The 20,473-nt window shown below is 43.9% G+C and overlaps 1 protein-coding gene across 8 annotated transcripts in view; it reads left to right on the top strand.

Moving 5' to 3' along the window:
• WASHC2C (WASH complex subunit 2C) overlaps positions 1 to 20,473 on the top strand; it is a 60,554-nt gene that overhangs the window by 33,032 nt on the left and 7,049 nt on the right. For 6 of the 8 annotated variants that reach the window (XM_034775651.1, XM_034775650.1, XM_034775655.1 and 3 more), the window contains 9 exons: positions 840 to 1,006; positions 4,569 to 4,680; positions 5,489 to 5,668; positions 7,102 to 7,290; positions 9,829 to 9,957; positions 10,161 to 10,256; positions 13,052 to 13,177; positions 16,469 to 16,531; positions 17,143 to 17,355. In XM_034775651.1, the coding sequence (XP_034631542.1) occupies positions 840 to 1,006; positions 4,569 to 4,680; positions 5,489 to 5,668; positions 7,102 to 7,290; positions 9,829 to 9,957; positions 10,161 to 10,256; positions 13,052 to 13,177; positions 16,469 to 16,531; positions 17,143 to 17,355 (1,275 nt within the window). The remainder of the gene's footprint in view (positions 1 to 839; positions 1,007 to 4,568; positions 4,681 to 5,488; positions 5,669 to 7,101; positions 7,291 to 9,828; positions 9,958 to 10,160; positions 10,257 to 13,051; positions 13,178 to 16,468; positions 16,532 to 17,142; positions 17,356 to 20,473) is intronic. The other 2 variants (XM_034775656.1, XM_034775652.1) reach the window with 1 other exon arrangement.

Raw genomic sequence — 20,473 nt, 5'->3', positions numbered from 1 at the left:
TAACAGCAAAGGTGTACATTTAACTGTTCTCTTCTCATCTCAGCACATTCACCTCCAATTGAGGCATGAACATAAGTCTAGTTGGGCCATTTAAGAGTTAACAGTGTATTTAGCATGGTCAATTATTTTGTTAACCCAAGAGGAAAAACTCCCTTAATATTACAGTTAGAAGTCAGGAAATGAGGCAGCATTGTTCTGATATTATCTCAGGACACTGCATAGTGTGTCAAGTATCAGGGGGGAGCCGTGTTAGTCTGTATCTACAAAAACAACAAGGAGTCTGGTGGCACCTTAAAGACTAACAGATTTATTTGGGCATAAGCTTTCATGGGTAAAAACCTCACTGCATCCGAAGAAGTGAGGTTTTTACCCACGAAAGTTTATGCCCAAATAAATCTGTTAGTCTTTAAGGTGACACCAGACTCCTTGTTGTGTTTGCATCATGTGTGTTTCCGCACTCCTCTAACTGTCTAATCGTCAAAGTGTTATGGGTCAAATGCTCAAAAAGAACAAGTTTCTCCCTTCTGTGGCAGCGTAACAGGGGCAGATCTCCGAGATGCTAGTACTCATTTACACCTGCAACTCATTTAGCATCTGCTAAATGGGAGCCAGGCCTATGTCCTGAAAGCTTGTGCAGTGGGAGGTTAATAATATCATTTTCTGGCTTGTGTTGCACTGGTGTTGGTATTTAATGCCTAGATATAAGAACAGCCCATGTCTTCAAAGGAACAAGCGCTGATTCTAGTATGCCGACTAAGGTAGAAGAGGTGAGGAAATGGCTGAAATGACCTGCAGGAAATAGGCTTGTAAGAGAATAATTCCTATATTACTATTTTTAGGACCACTGGAACGTCAGCAAGCCGACTAAATCTATTTCCGAAGACAGCCGAAAGGGGGAACCTGCAAAACCTCGCAGTGCAGTCGATCCGGCTAATGTTGTGAAAAAGACCAGTCTCTTCGAGGAGGATGAAGAGGAGGAGGATTTATTTGCAATCACTAAAGACAGGTGAAAAAACTGAAACAGCAGAGCAGCACGTTTCTCTCCAAACTCTTGGAGCAGGCTTACCCATTTCAATAGTTTGTCAAGGGTATTCTGGGATTCCCTTCCTGAAATAGCACAATGCCTCCATTTTCCCAGGAAGCTGAGATGCTGTCAGGTAATCTTAAAATCATTGTTTTCTGCTGTGCATTTCTGCTATTCCACTGTTACACTGATGCACTGGCTGAATGTTGATTTCCAGGTGGAGATTAAGGTGTTGGTTTAGCCCCTGGTTTCCCATGACCCTGTAGTGCTGCCATAGCTGGAATCACCATAGGCACCTAAGCTGAAGAAACCTCTTTAAAGGGAGTGGGCTGCTGACAGGGCATTCACATTACTCTTGACTCTGGTGCTCCCCATCCTCCTCTGGGACCAAAATAACTGAGATCGATTTGCCTGCAGGGCACACGACAAAGCTCACCTGTTCTCAGGTTAAAACAATGAGGAGTCCTTGTGGCACCTTAGAGACTAACAAATTTATTTGGGCATAAGCTTTTGTGGGCTAGAACCCACTGCATCGGATGCATGAAAGGAAAAATACAGGAGCAGGTATAAATGCATGAAAGGAGGGGGATTGATTTACCAAGTGTGAGGTCAGTCTGAGATAAATCAATTAACAGCAGGATACCAAGGGAGGAAAAATCTCTTTTGAAGTGGTAAGAGAGTGGCCCATTACAGACAGTTCACAAGAAGGTGTGAGTAACAGTAGGGAGAAATGAGTATTGGGGAAATTAAGTTTAGATTTTGTAATGACCCAACCACTCCCAGTCTTTATTCAGGCCTAATCTGATGGTATCCAGTTTGCAAATTAATTCCAGTTCTGCAGCTTCATGTTGGAGTCTGTTTTTGAAGTTTTTTTGGTTGAAGAATTGCCACTTTTAGGTCTGTTGTTGAGTGACCAGAGAGACTGAAGTGTTCTCCTACTGCTTTTTGAATGTTATGATTCCTGATGTCAGATTTGTGTCCATTTATTCTTTTGAGTAGAGACTGTCCAGTTTGGCCAATGTACATGGCAGAGGGGCATTGCTGGCACATGATGGCATATATCAGATTGGTAGATGTGCAAGTGAACGAGCCCCGGATGGTGTGGCTGTTGTGGTTAGGTCCTATGATGATGTCCCTTGAATAGATATGTGGACAGAGTTGGCACCGGGGTTTGTAGCAGGGTTTAGTTCCTGGGTTGTATGGTGTGTAGTTGCTGGTGAGTATTTGCTTCAGGTTGGGCACCTGTTTCCCAAGGTCTGTGACAGTGAGGGATCGTCCTTCAGGATAGGTTGTAGATCCTTGATGATGAGCTGAAGAGGTTTTAGTTGGGGGCTGTAGGTCATGGCTAGTGGCGTTCTGTTACTTTCTTTGTTGGGCCTGTCTTGTAGTAGGTGACTTCTTGGTACCCTTCTGGCTCTGTCTGTTTCTTCACTTCACCAGGTGGGTATTGCAGTTTTAAGAATGCTTGATAGAGATTCTGTAGGTGTTTATCTCTGTCTGAGGGATCGGAGCAAATGTGGCATTTAGAGCTTGGCTGTAGACAATGGATTGTATGATGTGGTCTGGATGAAAGCTGGAGGCATCTAGGTATAGCAGTCAGTAGGTTTCTGGTACAGGATGGTGGTTATGTGACCATCGCTTATTAGCATTGTAGTGTCTAGGAAGTGGACCTCTTGTGTGGACTGGTCCAGGCTGAGGTTGATGGTAGGGTGGAAATCGTTGAAATCTCAGGTTGTTATGGAGTGTTGGGTCTGGTAAGACAGGTGGGGAATTCATTTTTATTTGGCTCTCTGGGTTTGGTTAGATGAATGGAGGTCAATCTTTTTGCTGCTAATTTTTGCACAGATTTATTAATTTTGTGTAAATATCTTCATGAACAGAAGTGTAGCCTTGGATGTGCTGTTGCTTCATGGGGTCAGGGTGGTTATTTTGGGGAATATCTAGCTTGCTACCACTTTACTTATGAAAATGTTTGGATTTTGAAAACTTCAGATTTTAGGCTAAAAGTCTAATCATCTGAAAGGGTCTAAGAAAAGTGCATTGTTCGAGATGCACAGTGAGTATGTAATTCTCCTCCTGTTTAAAAAGTTGTAGTCATCCAATCAGGAAGCGGAATTGACATCAAGTGACTTAGGTGACTGACTTGCACACCAGGTGACTAATTTACACACCAGAAATAGCATAGTCAGTGACAGCTTGTGAACACCTTGATAGTCTATAAACTGTGCTGCTGATGCTTAGGAGTGACAAATGGATTTGCAGAATCCAGGATGGATTTGTGGACAGGACTAGGGTCATACTGAGTTATTAGACTAGCTGTAATGCCCAAGTGGAGAGAACCCCATGTTCTTGTGAGACAATTCATAGATTCCAAGGCCAGAAGGGACGGTTGCAATCATCTAGTCTGACTTGCTGTGTAGCACTGGTCATGGAACTTCCCCAAAATAATTCCTAGAGCAGAGCTTTTTAGAAAAACATTCAGCCTTGATTTAAAAATTGTCAGTGATGGAGAATCCACCACAACCCTTGGTAAGTTGTGCCCATGCTTAATTATCCTCACTGTGTCAAAAATGTACCCCTTATTTCCAGTCAGAATTTGTCTAGCTTCAACTTCCAGCCATTGGATCGTGTTAGACCTTTCTCTGCTAGATTGAAGAGTCCATTATTAAAGATTTGATCCCCATATAGGTACTTAGACTGTAATCAGGTCACCCGTTAACCTTTTTTTTTTTTTTTTTTGTTAAGCTGTATAGACTCAAAGAACTCAAACACTGTAAAAAGTTGTCTAATCCTTGAGTCATTCTTGTGGCTCTTCTCTGAACCCTCTTCAATATTTCAAAGTGATCTATTCTTTCTGCAAATACAAAAGCAAAGTCTTAGTGATCGTGCTGAATTAAGGGTTTTGTTCAGCGTTTTTCAGGACCATATATGAAATTTATTCCTGGAGTTCACCCTCTATTGAGTAGCATCTTGGGCCTCTTTTCCCCACATAGTCCTGCCACATGCACACCAACTCAAGTGAGGGGAGGATGTCATGTTGGAGGCCACAAAATCCTACCTGTGTTCCACTCCAGTAGTGACGCTGCTTTGCTTGTTCTGTTAATCGCGTTTATTACAGTAGTGTCTAAGGGCCAACCAAGACTGGGGCCCTGTTGTGCTTGGCGCTGTACACTGAATAGTAGACAGCCTCTGCCCCTAAATGCTTACAGGTTAATAGGCAAGATGGATTCAGGGAGTGGGAAAGGGTGTATGTGTCACCTTCATGTAAAGAGGTGAGAGATGAGACTCCAGTGCTAGTGAGGTAAGCAATGGAAGCAACCTACTCTGGCACTCACATATCCTAGTATGGACTGAGGCTGAAGGCACGGTCTCCTGCCAGACTGGAGCAGCAGTCCTGGGCCTCTGTAGCTTAGAGAAAACCTGGCCCTGATCATACGTTGTTCAGACTTTGTGTTCTTCTATACCATGTCCCTAAAGAGGACGGTCTAAACGATACCATTTGACCAGTTAAACATGTCTGCTGTGCATGGATTTCTCTCTACAGTCAGAGGAAGCACCAGAAGGCTTCTCTTCTGTTTGAAGAAGATGCTGTTAACGGAGGACCGCTCTTCAGCTCCCAGCCGACACGTGTTCCTTCAGCAGCTAAAACCACAGTGGTACCTCCTTTTCCTGTTTAACCCCAAAGCAGATGATTTACTGAATGGCACTGTTGTAGCAAGGCAGGCTTCTCCATAACATAACATTAAGTAGCGCCTTTAGGTTAGATGACTTCTAGCAAATTTATAATAGGATTAAGGTGATTGGAATTTTGGGCTTAAAACTACTTGGCTTCATTAGGTTAAAATTATACTCTGAAATGGAGTCTGAATGCTGCCTTGGCTGGGCCTGCTCAGACTGTGCTGTGAGTATTACTGAAGGGTTTTGAGTATGGTCCTAGGGATGAAATCCTGGTCCTATTGAAATCAATGGCAAAGTTTCCATTGACTTCAATAGGTGCAGGATTTTTCCGTGTCAGACCCACCAAACTCTGATTCTACACTTGTGGCTATAATTCTCCCCAGCCCCTCCAATCCCCAATAGGGGTTTCTGATATCACCCAGGTTCCTACCATCCCAGCCTGGTGTGCTGATTGTAGTAATAAACACTCTGCCACCCAGTGCCTTCATATCTGATGTGCCAACCCCAAAACACTGCGCCGAATAGCCACCATAGAATCTACTGTTGCCTGCCACATAATAGCCCCTAAACCTCTCCTTTTCACAAGCCCACTTGCCATGTGTGGACCACAGGCTTCTCCCATCTGTTGAGCCACTGGGAACATGGGAAGTCCTGTTTACCTATCTGCTGTTCCATGTGGGCCAGAGACCCCACTCCTTCATAGATACAGACCTCTTATATGTATCCATCTGTGTGCTTATGTGCCAGATCTCCGTGTGTGAGTAGTAACATCCTTTCATTTCCCAGGAAAAACCAAAAACGCCTCAGGCACCACCTTCGTTATTTGATGAAGAGACGGAAAAGGAGGATCTGCTGGACACATCAAAGACTAAACTGGTAGAAGATAAGTCAGGATGTTTAGTGGAGCATAGAGCAGTTCCTGTGACTGGAGGAACAGAGGTTGCAGGGCAGCAGAAAAAGGAAAAGGTAAGGGATACTCTTTTAGTTAGAGATTTGGCAAATGTTCCTTTAATCTCTTTAACAGTGCATTTCGTAGAATTATTTGACCAGTTGGTTGAAACAATCGTAAAGAATAAAATTGTCAGACACATAGAAGAACATAAATTGTTGGGCAAAAGTCAACATGGTTTCTGTAAAGGGAAATCATGTCTTACTAATCTATTAGAGTTCTTTGAAGCGGTCAACAAACATGTGGACAAGGGGATCCAGTGGATATAGCGTACTTAGATTTCCAGAAAGCCTTTGACAAGGTCCCTCACCAAAGACCCTTACATAAATTAAGCTGTCGTGGGATAAGAGGGGGAAGATCCTTTCATGGGTTGAGAACTGGTTAAAAGATAGGGAACAAAGGGTAGGAATAAATGGTAAATTTTCAGAATGGAGAGGGGTAACTAGTGGTGTTCCCCAAAGGTCAGTCCTAGGACCAATCCTATTCAACTTATTCATAAATGATCTGGAAAAAGGGGTAAACAGTGAGGTGGCAAAGTTTGCAGATGATACTAAACTGCTCAAGATAGTTAAGATCAAAGCAGACTGTGAAGAACTTCAAAAAGATCTCACAAAACTAAGTGATTGGGCAACAAAATGGCAAATGCAATTTAATGTGGATAAATGTAAAGTAATGCACATTGGGAAAAATAACCGCAACTATACATACAATATGATGGGGGCTAATTTAGCTACAACTAATCAGGAAACACACACAGACACTTTGCAATAAACCCAGGAACTGTTGTGATGCTATTGAAACATTCTATTTACATGCATCACACTCGTGTGCCCATGGGACTATAGACCTGCTAAAACCATGAGTTTCTGCTTTTGGCAGCAATATTTGCTAACTGAGATTGTCTCAAGTGTAATGTTGGAAAGGTTCAGCCAAATGTAGGCCACCTCCCAGCTACTAAATTGCTCAATGAATGTTGTGGGAATTATTGGGAAATGACTTTCTAGGTACTTAGTTTGTTAGCAACATTATGTGCTCGTAGAAAACTACTCTGAGCATATCTAACAATCATATAGTGCTTTCCGCTTCAGAGGATCCCAAATGGTTTAACGAACTAGCAGCACAACTATTGACAAGCAGCCATCTCTGGAGGGGAGCAGAAGCAGCCAGCCAAAAAAACCACAAACAAACCCTGATGCACAATATGCTGAACAACAGGACTAGGGTGCAGGGTACTGACGCAAACCTGTGCTCTTCTGCAGGAGGGCCATCAGATCTGTGAGGCCCTCAAGTAATGCATATGGCACTCCTTTTTATCTGCCTGAGAAGGATGGGTGCGTTTAGCTGTTTGCCATGTTACTGGATCCCAGAATTCTGGATACATCAAACATCCAAACCAAGATAATCCAGCAAACCAGCACCAAATTCCAGTCCCTGTTTTTTGTTTTTACAGTTGGAGCCTTTCGTGGCATCGTCTTTGGGGCCGATCAGTAATTTGGATCTGTTCACAGCCTCTCCACCACCTCTGGAGAGGGAAGCCAAAACCAGGGCTAAGAATGTGCTGAGCTTGTTTGAAGAGGAGGAAGTGGAGAAAATGGAAGATCAAGACGTCAGTAAGATTGAGCAGAAAGAAATAAGAAAGGTGAGCAAAGAGCAAACTGGCTCCCTGGCTTGCCTGCAGACCTAGCCTCCCTCTAACCTCCTCTCCTTGCAATGTTCCTGCTCCTTTGTCTCACCTGCTGTCTAGAACAGCCGTTCTGTGTTTCTGCTTCATCAGCTCTTCCTGATCCTGTCTGAAACCAGCTTTACTTGGCTGCCTGTTCCTCTGGATCTCTCTTCTCTTATCAAGTTCGCTGTAACTAGCTCTAACTCTGCAGTGTGTGTTTGTGTGTGTGTTTGTGTTTGATATTACCTGAAATTTAAAAACTTACTTTAAACAAAGCTGCCTGGGGTTGGCCTGGCACATAGGACCAGAGCTCAGATCCTGAGCTAGCTCTGAGATTGCTGTGGCGGGAGGGTCTGGGAATGCAGAGATGCTTCTGATACTTCCCTTCACCACTCCCTCCCCTCCTCACATCTGAGCAGGTGGATCTAACAGGAGCCATTTCCCATTATGAAAGGGGAGCCTAGCTCCAAGCCACCTGTATATAAGTGGTATGTGAACCCTGAGAGCCCGTTATGCTCCCCAGGGCAAAGTACTGTAACTCACACCTCTGTGCTAGTGAGCCTGACCTGGTATCTCCACCACTACCCTCTGACGGGTGTTGCACCAAGGGACAGGAGAGCACAGAGTTCCTTTCTGCCAAGGCGAGGCTGGCCTGCTGACACCGGCCTGCTGACACCCTGAATCAGCCCATCTCACCACTGCCCCTTTTCAAGCAGGTGCTGCAGCATTCCTCGCGTTACATCGCCAGGGTCTGCAAGGCTGGACCCAGTGCACTGTGTGTGTGCATGATGATTTTTAATACAGAACTACAATTAGGAGAACTTGTGAACAACTTCATTCATTTAAATGCAGCGGGCCCCTACATGCTAATAAGTCTGAGTCCTGTCGGATGGGATGGGCAGCAATTTCTGGAGCTGATGGCTCCTAATGGAAAAAACTCTGCCTCCAGCCCCCACCTGTTTGAAACCAGGTGGCTGATGGCCTGAGCATCTCTGCTGATTCTGGCTATGGAGCATCCCAAGTACACCGGATATATTGTGAGGTACTTGATGTGCTCTCCAGCAGACCGGGGCACATAATAGATTTTTTTTCAGTTCACTGGCAGTTTTGAAAAGTTGGATGGAAATTTGTTTTTGTTTCAACCCTAAAAATGTTGTTTAGGCTTTCAGGCAGTTTGAGAAAAGCAAGCAAAGGATTCAAGAAACAAGGTGTGGTGGTGGGTCTTGGTTATGAGCTATAGCCCAGTGGTTAAGGTAGTGAGCTAGCATGTGGGAGGCCCATGTTCAATTCTCCTCTGTCTGATGTGGAGAAGGGATTTTGAGTTTGGGTCTCTCCCCTGGCAGGAGACTGCTGTAAACTATGGGATATTCTGATGTGGGGATCCCACATCTCTCCTGTAGAAAAGCTTGTATAAATAAATAAACTCAACTGTAAATAAGCCCCTTCGTTTTCAGTTTAAACTGATTTTTACTGAAAAATCCCTGGTTTTACAAAAAGTATTTGTTTTTTTTCCAATGTTCACCCTACTTCTGTATCATTCAAATATGTAAAAAATAACTTGTTTTATTAGGAAAATACAGTACATTGCATGAGAGAGATGTATTACGATAATCCATTAGTCTGTGCGTGTGTGTATATGCGAAGCTGCCTGTTGAAGTAAGGCTATGTATTAATCTAGAAGATACACACAAGAAACGAACAGGCATGCAAGCTCTGAAGTGCACGCGCATCTGAATGTACTGATGAATCTCGCGTACACATTTCAAGCTGTTAGCAGATGATGGTTTAAAGATCTGACCCACTAAAATGGGAAGAAAATGAAAATCATATACATTTTAGAACACACAGTATTCTAAAGTTTAAAAAAAAACAAAAGCAGGAGAAAAGAATGAAGGAAGGCTGAAAGAATTGGGTTTGTTTAGTTTGGAAAAGAGAAGACTGAGAGGGGACATGATAGCAGTTTTCAGGTATCTAAAAGGGTGTCATAAGGAGGAGGGAGAAAACTTGTTCACCTTAGCCTCTAAGGATAGAACCAGAAGCAATGGGTTTAAACTGCAGCAAGGGAGGTCTAGGTTGGACATTAGGAAAAAGTTCCTAACTGTCAGGGTGGTTAAACACTGGAATAAATTGCCTAGGGAGGTTGTGGAATCTCCATCTCTGGAGCTATTTAAGAGTAGGTTAGATAAATGTCTATCAGGGATGGTCTAGACAGTATTTGGTCCTGCCATGCGGGCAGGGGACTGGACTCGATGACCTCTCGAGGTCCCTTCCAGTCCTAGAATCTATGAATCTATAAATCTTTTTATTTCATTGTGTGCTGCAGGGGGCTTAGTGTTTAGTTAATTTGATTTGATTAGTTAAAGCTGTACAACTGTGCCTGTGTGTATAAAGACTAGCCTGGCTTGCATTGCAAACCCACTTCATTAATGTATAAGTGTGATACTGGGAACAAACTGTTAGTGGGTTTTGTAACTGTGTGTGTGTGTGTGGGGGGGTTTTCTCCCCTTCCCTCAGCCTGCTGAGAAGAGCTCTCATTCCAAAAGCACTGGAGTGTTTCAGGATGAGGAACTTCTCTTCAGTCACAAGCTGCAGAAAGACAATGATCCTGATGTTGATCTCTTTGCCAGCCCCAAGAAATCAGAGGTGAGTTCAAAGTCCTGTTCTGAATCTGCTATTTAAAAATGGATTCTTTGAAATGTACAGATTGTAACATTGCTCTGATGTCCCTTACTCGAGTGTTCTGGATAAGGTCGCTGACCACCAGAGAGGACAAAGTAAATGTGGATGCAGTAATCCACAGTTAGAAATGTGGCTTTGACCTAGGTGGCATTTTGTCTTTATTTCAGTCTTCAAAACTTCGTGTGAAGCTGTCATCTGCAGGGGGGCTCTTTGGAGATGATGATGAGGATGATCTCTTCAGTATTGCTAAAGCAAAGCCTCCGGTACTTGCCTTTTTATTGTAAATGACTTCTTTAAAAGATGTAGAAAAAAGGTGGGTGGGTGGGTAACATAGATTTCCAAGTGAAATCAGTTGTGCATAGAGTAGAAACTTGTTAAAGTGACTCTCTTCAGTTAGTGGAACCTTGCTCAACAGACCTGTATTCAGGTTTACATCAGCTGATTTTAGTGACAAATGTATGTTTTTATTGCTTGGGGTTTTGTGTGTGTGTGTGTTTTGGTTTTTACTTCTGAGTCACCAAAGCTACAGGAGAATGAGTTAGATTCTGTTTCTCCTTGTGCATCATCAATTAAACTGGCTGTTTCAACTGGTCAGAGTTGTGCAAAATCACTGAGGCAGTAGGGTTGCCCTTACATCTCTGAGGTCCTGACTTGTTTTGTAGAACCTTTACAAAGGTGGTGCTGTGTGAGATGGCAAGAACTCCAACCCTGCTTCCTGATTCCCAGGCAAGTTTGCACAGGTCACTGTTCACAAGGTGGTTTAATAAGCTGAGCCCACTTGATATGGAAAGTAGAGTTAATAAACATGGACGCCCACAATGCTGCCACTTAGTCACTTTTCATCCTAGAACTGCACTTGCCATAAAACAGCCTATGAACTATTTTCAATTTCTGTGCTACGGTTATTTTTTTTTTCCCTAAAGCAACTGACTTTTTTGGGGGAAACTAATGCAAATCAAAATCTGGAACTGACTAGACTTTCTTTGACTGGTCTAGAAATTCAGCAGAACAAGGAGTCTAACAATCCCTCCCTTCCCATCTTCCTCACAATTAATTATGGTGTATTTAAAAATACTAACACTATTTTTCTACAGCATTGTGTCTGTGTCTGTGTACACAGAGAATCTGTAGTTATATAAAACATGCATAAGGAGATGTTACGGTTGAGCTAATAATCTTAACGTTAAGTTGATTTGGGGGGGGAGGGGAGAGGAAGGGAATGAACTATATGAGCTCTTCCAGCCCTACAGTTCTCTGATCACCCTTCGCACTCTCTGACTTCTGTATATTCGACTGGCAAATTAGTTGTGTGTTAATGGGTGAGTTCCCATTTTCCCCCCCCCCTTGCTCTGAAAAATTCACACTATATAGAGCTCTTATTTACCTGGTTGGTTTATCGACAACTCCATGAACAACCATCAGTCATAAACCTTCCTCCGCAAGTATGACTGTGCCTCGGCTTTTCCCTGTAGGACTTCTCCGTCCCAGACCTTAGTTCCCTCAGTTCAGAGATCCAATCCTTGTTACCTGCTTGGACCTTAGAGATTCACATGCTAGTATAACTTGCCAGTAGTTACCTTTGTGCATGACTCAGAAGACCCTTCCTCACCCACAAATAATGTCCTTGGAAACCTTTTGCAGATTGGCTTAATGTAAGGCTTTAGGTTAGTTTTAATGAAAAACTCCAGGCACGTCATTTAGGGACCAATCAGGGATGGTATGTGTCATCAGACGCTCCCGGTGTGGTGCTCTGCTCTATTCAATGTTGATATCAATCGGCTGCGTGCATGTGTTCCTTCTGTGTGCTGCCCCGGCTCTGCGCAGATCGCTGACACAGCAGACCCTGAGAGAACCCCCAGTGACCGCAGATTCTAGTAAGGTACGAAGGCACCCAGACAAGGTTTATTGTTGAAGGGAAACAGTCTCTAGCTCCCCTGCATTAGATATCCAAGGTGCTGCTAACTAGTACATATGCCTCCCTGGCAATGGACTGGCTCAGTCAGTGGCGGGACTTTCCACTGCCCCCTAGGCCAGATAAAGACACCGCCCCAGGGATGCATTCTTATACACAGGTACAAATAAGTTACACATCACTCCTGACGTAGTGAGGTGCACCCCTCTACGTAGCAAGGTGCCGCCTCTCACCTTGTACATGTTGGTTCAAACAAAACAACTCTATCCATCATATTACCCTTTTGGCCCTGTCATTGGGATGGGTCAGCCTGTTCCTTTGTTATCTGTGTGGAATGTACTAGTATGCAAATGTTCTGATATCTGGTGTCCAGTACCTTTTAGGTATGTCTCCTTTTGCAGCATCAGCCCTTTCCTTGCCAGCTTCTGTGAGCAGGGCCTGCCTCTGGCTCACAGCTTAACTTTGCTTTATGTTAGCAAAGTCTTGACCATTACTTTAGTTCAGGCCTTAAGCCTCATACTGGGCCTCTGATATAAGGGTTTATGTATCTGGGCCTCATCTTACTACAATATGGTCTACAGCATGAGCAACAGCAGACAAGCAGGGTTCTGGATGGTCACTGTTTAAACTCTTAGCAGTTCCGAAGGCATTTGCTAGCTTTACGAATTCTTAGGCTTTAAAATATACTGAACTTTAATCTTACTTTACGTCTCAGTCCATGAAACAAGCAAAGCTGTAAAATCAGTAAGAACATTCCCAACTTTCAAGTGATAAAACATTGTCAAACTAATTTGGAAAAGGGTGCACTGTACTAATAATCACACCTAGGGTCGTGTTTACCAAAATTATGAGCATTTGGCACGTAATGAACTCTTTTTGCAACAAAGCAAAGAGCCAGTCCTCAGCGAGGGTGGGCGTATTTAAAGCCCGAAACCTCAGCCCTTCCTCCTGCTGCCTTATGTGAGGGATTTATGTTATGTTAGGAGTTAGCTTTTTGTCAAGCTAGAAAAGCTTGATTGGAATTCAGAAGGTGCAGGAAGGGATAGACAGTGTGCAGAAAACTATAGTCTTTTACCTGCCCATAAAAGAAAATTATGATGTAAAATATTTTTGCAGACTCATTTTAAAAAAATCTTCTAATTTCAGAAAGTAGCAGAAAAGAAAACAATAGTGAAAAAGGACAGTTCTGGCCCTTCTGTGGAGAGCAATAAGGGTCCAGAGAATATACTGAGTGCCAAACAAGATGCGGTACCTAAACCAGAAACCACTGAGGTAAGCATCTAAGTTCAATGTTTTAAATAAAGCAAGCAGAAGAGGGTTTGTTGGTTTTATTGTGAAAACTGATCATGGAGACTGACTCTTTGCCTCATCGTGGCATAGCAGCATGACCTGCTGTAACTCATAAGATTACATTTAATATTGTACTTGGAAAAACTAGAACAGCAGTTCCCTTTCCTAAAAGGTTGAGGCATTCTCTTTCACTGGGTTTAAAATGCTGTTGAATCAGAACAGTAGTGTATTACACCCACTTAGCTCTGGGCTGTATGAATACACCAAGTGCAGGGCAATGGAGAATTGGGCCCATTGACTTAACGATTTAGTGAAAAATTAAGTTTTATTGACCCTTTCCCTCCCGCTTGCATCTTCTTAAAAAATATAAAATAAATCTCAATTTCTCTCATGGACTTGAACTTTAAAGTGTGGTTAGCGTCAGAAGAGACTTTCTTGCCTAATGACACCTGCATCCTTCCCCCTCCCCCACACCTCCTCCTGTGTTCAGCACCCTGTCTTGAATTTTATTTTCCGCTAATGAGACTCCTACTCCTGTTGGCCCTGAAGAGCCAACGCAGTTCTGGGAGAGGCGCTGGCTTGTGTTGTGGCTTGTGTCTCAACAGAATTATCAATTAGATTCCAGCCGTAGCATCTTATAACTAGAGGGAGGAGCCTCGGGTGAGTTTGCAGGGCTGGCAGTTAGCCCATCTCTTTACTTGTAACTTGAGCACCCCTGATGTGGAGATGCTGAGGCCTGGTCTAGACTACAGGGTTAGGCCAATGCAATGCACCTTATGTCAACCTAATCATGTCAGTGTCTAGATTACAATGCTGCTTCTGCTGAAGTAAGTCCCCTACTATGCCGATATCATAACTTCACCTCCCATGAGAGGTGTACCGCTTTTGTTGGTGTAGTGAGGGTGATGCAGTGTCCGTGTGGACACTGGGTTACTTACATCGCCTGTTGGCTGTCAGCCCTGAGTGAGGCTGACAGCTGGAGCCCCATCCCAGCTGCCCCGGTGCTGACTGCCCGAGCTGTCAGCCGGGCACTGGGCTCACAGCGGGGTCCCCCTCGACCCCAGCACTGACAGCCCAACCTGTCAGCACTGGGGCAGCTGGGCTGCAGCTGTCAGTGCCCCACTTCAATCGCTGGAAGCGCTCCTAGTAAGAATGCTCACTCCCGACAGAAGGCATAAGTGTGGATGTGAATCACCGCTTTAATTACTGTGGCGATTGTATGTTCACATAAATCGATTTAATTTTGTAGTGTAGATAAGCCCTGAGAAACGCACATTTTTCTGGCCTTGTAAACTGGCCCAGTCCCACTCTCTGGACAGACGCCAGCCTGAGGAGACCGAACTGCTGGATCCCAGATGCTTCTAAGCCCTGCTGGACCGGTTGCGGTTTTCTAGCACTGGATCTCTTGGGAGCACTCCAGGGGCACATCCCATGTCTGACACCCTTCTTGGGCAGCAGCACCTCACAGTCTGGCTCCCTTTAGACCCCAAAACCAGTGCCCTGGCCCTCCTGAACCACCAGTTACTTAGACATGTTCCCTTCTCCCTTCCCAAGGGTTACCCCTTCAGGGACCAGGTGGCAGTAAAACAAGGCTCATGGGCTTAACAAAGGGATTTCTTTGTTCTTACAAAAGCAAACAAATGTTAGGGATCTATAGAAAGCAACACTCCTGAGGGGAATTGCCTTCAGTCTGATGTCACCCCTCTTGTGAGTTGTGAGTTTCGTCCGAGTTCTTGGGCCAGACAGCTCTTCTCGGTGGTCTTGCTTCTGATGCTGTCTGGCCTCCCTTACATAGAGAGAGCACCCCTTTATTAAAATCTGTCCCCTGTTTCTCAATGTGCTGCAAGCTGGGTGTAGGTCCAGGCCCTAGTCCCTCCCTCAGCTTTCTTTGGAGAGTGTTGTTGAGTCATTGTCCCTACTGGAGAAAACCCATTGTTCTAGTGAGCAAGAGCCATTCTGTGTGGATGGCCCTTAATTGCTCTGTCACAGCTTCTCCAACACAGTCTGTCCAAGGAGCACCAAGGCCCACTGCCCCGCATTCGCAATGGAGGTTACAGTCACGAACGGCGTGTATGATTGGAATTCACAATTTGACATGGACAGACCTATCCCCAGGCTGTATGCAGTGTTGTTCTAGCCGTGTTGGTCCAAAGATATCCTCAAACTGTCAACTCACTTTTTAGAGTTGAAGTAAGTGGAACAAGGAACAAGAAAATGGCTTGAACTGAAGTGTTTTGTATGTCCCTTTAGCTGTAGAGTTTCCTTGTGCCTCCTGGTGACACAGCTTGCTGGTGATGCCAAAATTGGGTACACTGATATATTGTGACTTTACTTGTTTAAAGCCCTAACTGCCTGCAAGGGGGATGGCGTAGGAAATGGCGGATGGATTTGAGCATGAGCTAGCGTAAAGTGGGATCTAAAAATTATAAAGCAGCCTTCGCATTGCTGGGCAAAACTGGAGTGTTGTGAGGATGAAGAGGGACTTGAGGCTTTGACAGCAGCAATGTGATGATGGAAATGCAGTGAAGAAAGCCGGTGGGGTCTTTCAGGCACCTCGAATTGTGCTAGGTTCCTTGTAATCAAACACATAGCCCCTGCCCTAGAGAGCAATCCACTTGACTTGACAGTACACGAGTGGGTCATCAACATATGTGGGGAGGAAGGAAAGGGTAGTGACAAAAAGTTGGTGCAGTTATGTGTAGGTAATGTACATACCCTGATGGCTTGGCTCCTTTTAATTGGGTACCCATCCTTCCCTTCACTGCTTGGCAGCAGTGAGTTTTGGGGAGGGAATTGAACGAGGAGAGAGAAGCCTAGACTGTCAGACTTGAGTGTTCCGTACATACTGGGCAGCAGGGAAAGAGATGTTCCTTTGGCTCAAAAAGATGATGAAGGCAGTAACGTGGTTGGCAGCATTGGCGTGACAAGATGCCGTGTGGGAGGAAGTGAAAGGAGATCAGATCAGGTATGTAGGCAGGAGCTATATGCTGTTGGGCCTCGGGGACCAGGATAAAACATGGCAATAGCTGCTTGCCTACAGGGGCCGTAGGGAGATGAAGTTAGGGGTTAACTGTGTGGGCTTTGGGAATTAAAAGCGCTATGGTGAGAACCAAGTGTTCATTGCAAGGTCACCTCTCCAGCTCTTGCTGAGTAGTTGGAGGGACCAGAACTAGCTTCTTCCCTTTAGATATGTTAAAATGCAGGCTCCAATCAGTGTGAAGATTTAGATCTCATTTATCCAGCTGATTTTTAATCCAGTGTAATTTTGTGCAGAAATCCACAGGTCCTGCTCTCATTAAAACCAAAGAGCCCTCATCTCGGATTGGAAAACTACAAGTAATTATTTTATTGGCATTTTGACTCTCTCTGTCTCTATCAAAGAAAAAAAAATCTTCCCTACATCACTAATGGCGCTTTATTTTTTAAAAATTCCTTTTTTACTTCATCTTCTCAGGCTTCTTTTCCAGATGCAGTTGATTTTCAGTTGTTGCTTTCTATATACTGCATGTTTAATGCTTTTTTCTTGTGTTCAGTATGGAGGCTGATTCTGGGCAGCGGTATCTGTAATTCTTCATCTGAATTGAGGGAGACTGTTCCCTAACGTACTGTAACTTTCTTCAGCACTGCTTTTCTCAAGCATGTACAGAAACTTGTTGGACAGTCGGCCATGGATTGCTTGTAATTCGGTATTACAGTAGCCTCTCCTCAGAGCCCCATTGCATTAAGCTCTGTAAAAACTGAGTGAGCCAGGTAAAGGATAAATGAAGGGCGGGGAAAGGGTGGCACAGAAAGATGAAGTGACTTGGACAAGGTCAGTGGCGGAGCTAGAGTAGAACCCAGAACTCCTGAGTCTTAGCCCAGTGCCCTACCCACTAGACCATGCTGTCTCTTCGGTGCTTATCTGTCTCTACGGAAACACTAATGCAATTTTGTTCATGGTTTTTTAGGCTAATTTAGCTATTAACCCAGCAGCCTTACTACCCAGTGCAGTTCCTAAGATCTCCAGTGTGAAGCCTGCATTGCCAAATTTGGAGACTCCCTTGCATGAGCCGGATGGTGTAAGAAGTGCTGAAATCTTTTCTGCTGCAGGAAACAGTGAGGAGGCTGGTGTGAGCTTTGATCATCCCATCCAAGTGGATACCTTGCGCAGTGCTAATAAGGTAATCTCTGTGCCTAGGTACTAAGATGCTTACAGAGCGAATGAGTCAAATTGATATCAAAGTTCAGTAGAGAACTGTGTGTTTGAGCAGTGGTTATGTGAGCTTAAAAGTTAGTGGGTTTTATGGCCCGTGTCTTAAGTACTCTGCTGCATGTAGGGGTGGTTTGCTCAGTCGAGGTCTACAGAAGTAGAGGATTTTCCTCCTGTAATTATACAACACTGTTTAGGCCACAGAAGGATAGCAGCTGTACTTCAGCATAACGCTCTGCCAAATCTAGTTGGGAGACAACTCCATTCTAATCCTTATAGAGGCATTCCTCCATGAAACACCTTAGGGCTACGGAAAAAGCCAGTGATGCTGCTTTCAGTGCTGTCCCTGTTCTGTGGATAAAGAACATCGTTTTCCAGGGCATTCACTCTTGATTCCTGCCTGAGCAATAAATCCACTCTGGGGTTGGAGGGGGAAGTTGCTGCTCTGAAGTGACTGCTCTTTCCCTCCTGAGTAGTTGGTTTTCCATTCATGCCGTTATTTTATTGACTGTAAATGCCATATTAAGGGTTTAATGGATCTTTAAATGGAATTGAACCGAGCAACTAGAATTTCAATGTGGGGGTTTATGGATCCATAAATCTCTTATTTTCAACAGAAGTGACTTGAACAAGATAATTGAGGGTCTTAACATTGATTTTTCTATCATAACTAGACTGATCATTACTAGACAAGAAGCAGGAGGAAGCCACAAGGACTTAGAAGGATGCAGCAGATGTTGCTATAATAATAATAATAATGGATTATATGACCCCTTAGTACTGGCGGGGTTGTAGAGCTTACACATTAGCACTAATCCATTGCCTTGCAGGAATCCTTATTTCCAGTGTCACATGCACTGTGCTGTGAAAACCCTTCTCTAATGCTATAAGCAGCATGATCTGTAAAGGGGGAAGGTTTGTAGCACCTGAGTCTAGCCACAGAGGATGGGCTGCACAACCTCAGACTTCTCTTTAGGATGGGGAACCTCCACACTCATTTCTTCCCACACCGATCTGAGATAGATGTATGAGAGAGCACACTGTGAAATGTTCTTCATTGATCCCTTTGTGCTATTTTACCTAGTATTGTTGCTTCTTGGAGCCTTTAATTCTAAGTTAATCTTTAAACTCCCTGAGATACAAAACAATCCTAAAGTAATACACCCCCGTTCTTTGCCTCCAAAGGCTGAATCAAACCAACTGTCCCAGCATTCTCCCTCCCCTTTCAAACTACCCCCCTCCACAGGGATCAGCCTTAAAGTCAACAAGGAGTCCGGTGGCACCTTAAAGACTAACAGATTGATTTGGGCATAAGCTTCCATGGGTAAAAAACATCACTTCTTCAGATGCATGGAGTGAAAGTTACAGATTCCAGCATTATATAATGACACATGAAGAGAAGGAAGTACCTCACAAGTGGAGAACCAGTGTTGACAGGGCCAATTCAATCAGGGTGGATGTAGTCCACTCCCAATAATAGATGAGGACGTGTCAATTCCAGGAGAGGCAAAGCTGCTTCTGTAATGAGCCAGCCACTCCCAGTCCCTATTCAAGCCCAAATTAATGGTGTTAAATTTGAAAATGAATTTTAGTTCTGCTGTTTCTCTTAAAGTGCGTCTCCCATCCACATGGGATCGCTACTCTCCAAACACACCCTTGTTAATACACAGACCCATGTCCCATGATAGACATATAACTACTGTGTTTCTCTCAGAAATACAGAACCCCCCACCCTGAGGCACAGCAAACCTGTCTGGCTCAGCTTTCCGCTCCAGGGTAGCACTCAGTAACATGGAGAATGTCGGTGCCCGCCCTTACCTCCCCCCGGCTCTGCGAAATCTCCCTGCCTATACTCGGTACTACAGGGACTAGAATAAAGCCTTCAGATTTTTGCAGCAGCAGGGTGAACTGCAGGAGGCTGTACTTCAAATAAATGAAATTCAAAAAATCAAAATAGAAAAATCTGTGTTCAGGTGTTAGATCATATGACTAATAAAATCTGAAATAAGCAGGAGGGACTGGACAACAAAATGGCAGATTAAATTCAGTGCTGATAAATGCAAAGTAATGCACATTGGAAAACCTAATCCCAACTATACATATAAAATGATAGGGTCTAAATCAGCTATTACTACTCAAGAAAGAAATCTTGGAGTCATTGTGGATAGATGGGGGGAGGGATAGCTCAGTGGTTTGAGCATTGGCCTGCTAAACCAGGGTTGTGAGTTCAATCCTTGAGGGGGCCCACTTGGATCTGGGGCAAAAATCAGTACTTGGTCCTGCTAGTGAAGGCAGGGGACTGGACTCAATGACCTTTTCGGGGTCCTTTCCAGTTCTGAGACAGGTATATCTCTATATATTAGTTCTCTGAAAACATCTGTTCAGTATGTGGCAGCAGTCAAAAAAGCTAACAACGTTGGGAATCATTAGGAAAAGGATAGATAAAAAGACAGAAAATATCATATTGCCTCTATATAAATCTTGAATACTGCATGCAGATGTGGTCACCCCATCTCAAAAAGGATGTATTGGAATTGGAAAAGGTTCAGAAAAGGACAACAAAAACTATTAGGAGTCTGGAACAGCTTCCGTATAAGGAGAAATTTAATAACACTGGGACTTTTCGGCTTGGAAAAGAGACAACTAAGGGGAGATATGATAGAGGTCTGCAAAAGCATGACTGACGTAGAGAAAATAAAAAGAACAGGAGTACTTGTGGCACCTTAGAGACTAACAAATTTATTAGAGCATAAGCTTTCGTGGACTACAGCCCACTTCTTCGGATGCATATAGAATGGAACATATATTGAGGAGATTGTATGTGTGTATATATGAGAAAAACTTCAAAAACAGACTCCAAGGAGAGACTGCTGAGCTGGAATTGATATGCAAACTAGACACAATCAACTCCAGTTTGAATAAGGACTGGGAATGGCTGAGCCATTACAAACATTGAATCTATCTCCCCTTGTAAGTATGCTCACACTTCTTATCAAACTGTCTGTACTGGGCTATCTTGATTATCACTTCAAAAGTTTTTTTCTCTTACTTAATTGCCTCTCAGAGTTGGTAAGACAACTCTCACCTGT

This window comes from Trachemys scripta, chromosome 7 (assembly GCF_013100865.1).
Source record: "Trachemys scripta elegans isolate TJP31775 chromosome 7, CAS_Tse_1.0, whole genome shotgun sequence".
NCBI lineage: Eukaryota > Metazoa > Chordata > Testudines > Emydidae > Trachemys > Trachemys scripta.
This window is presented reverse-complemented; position numbering and strand designations above follow the sequence as displayed.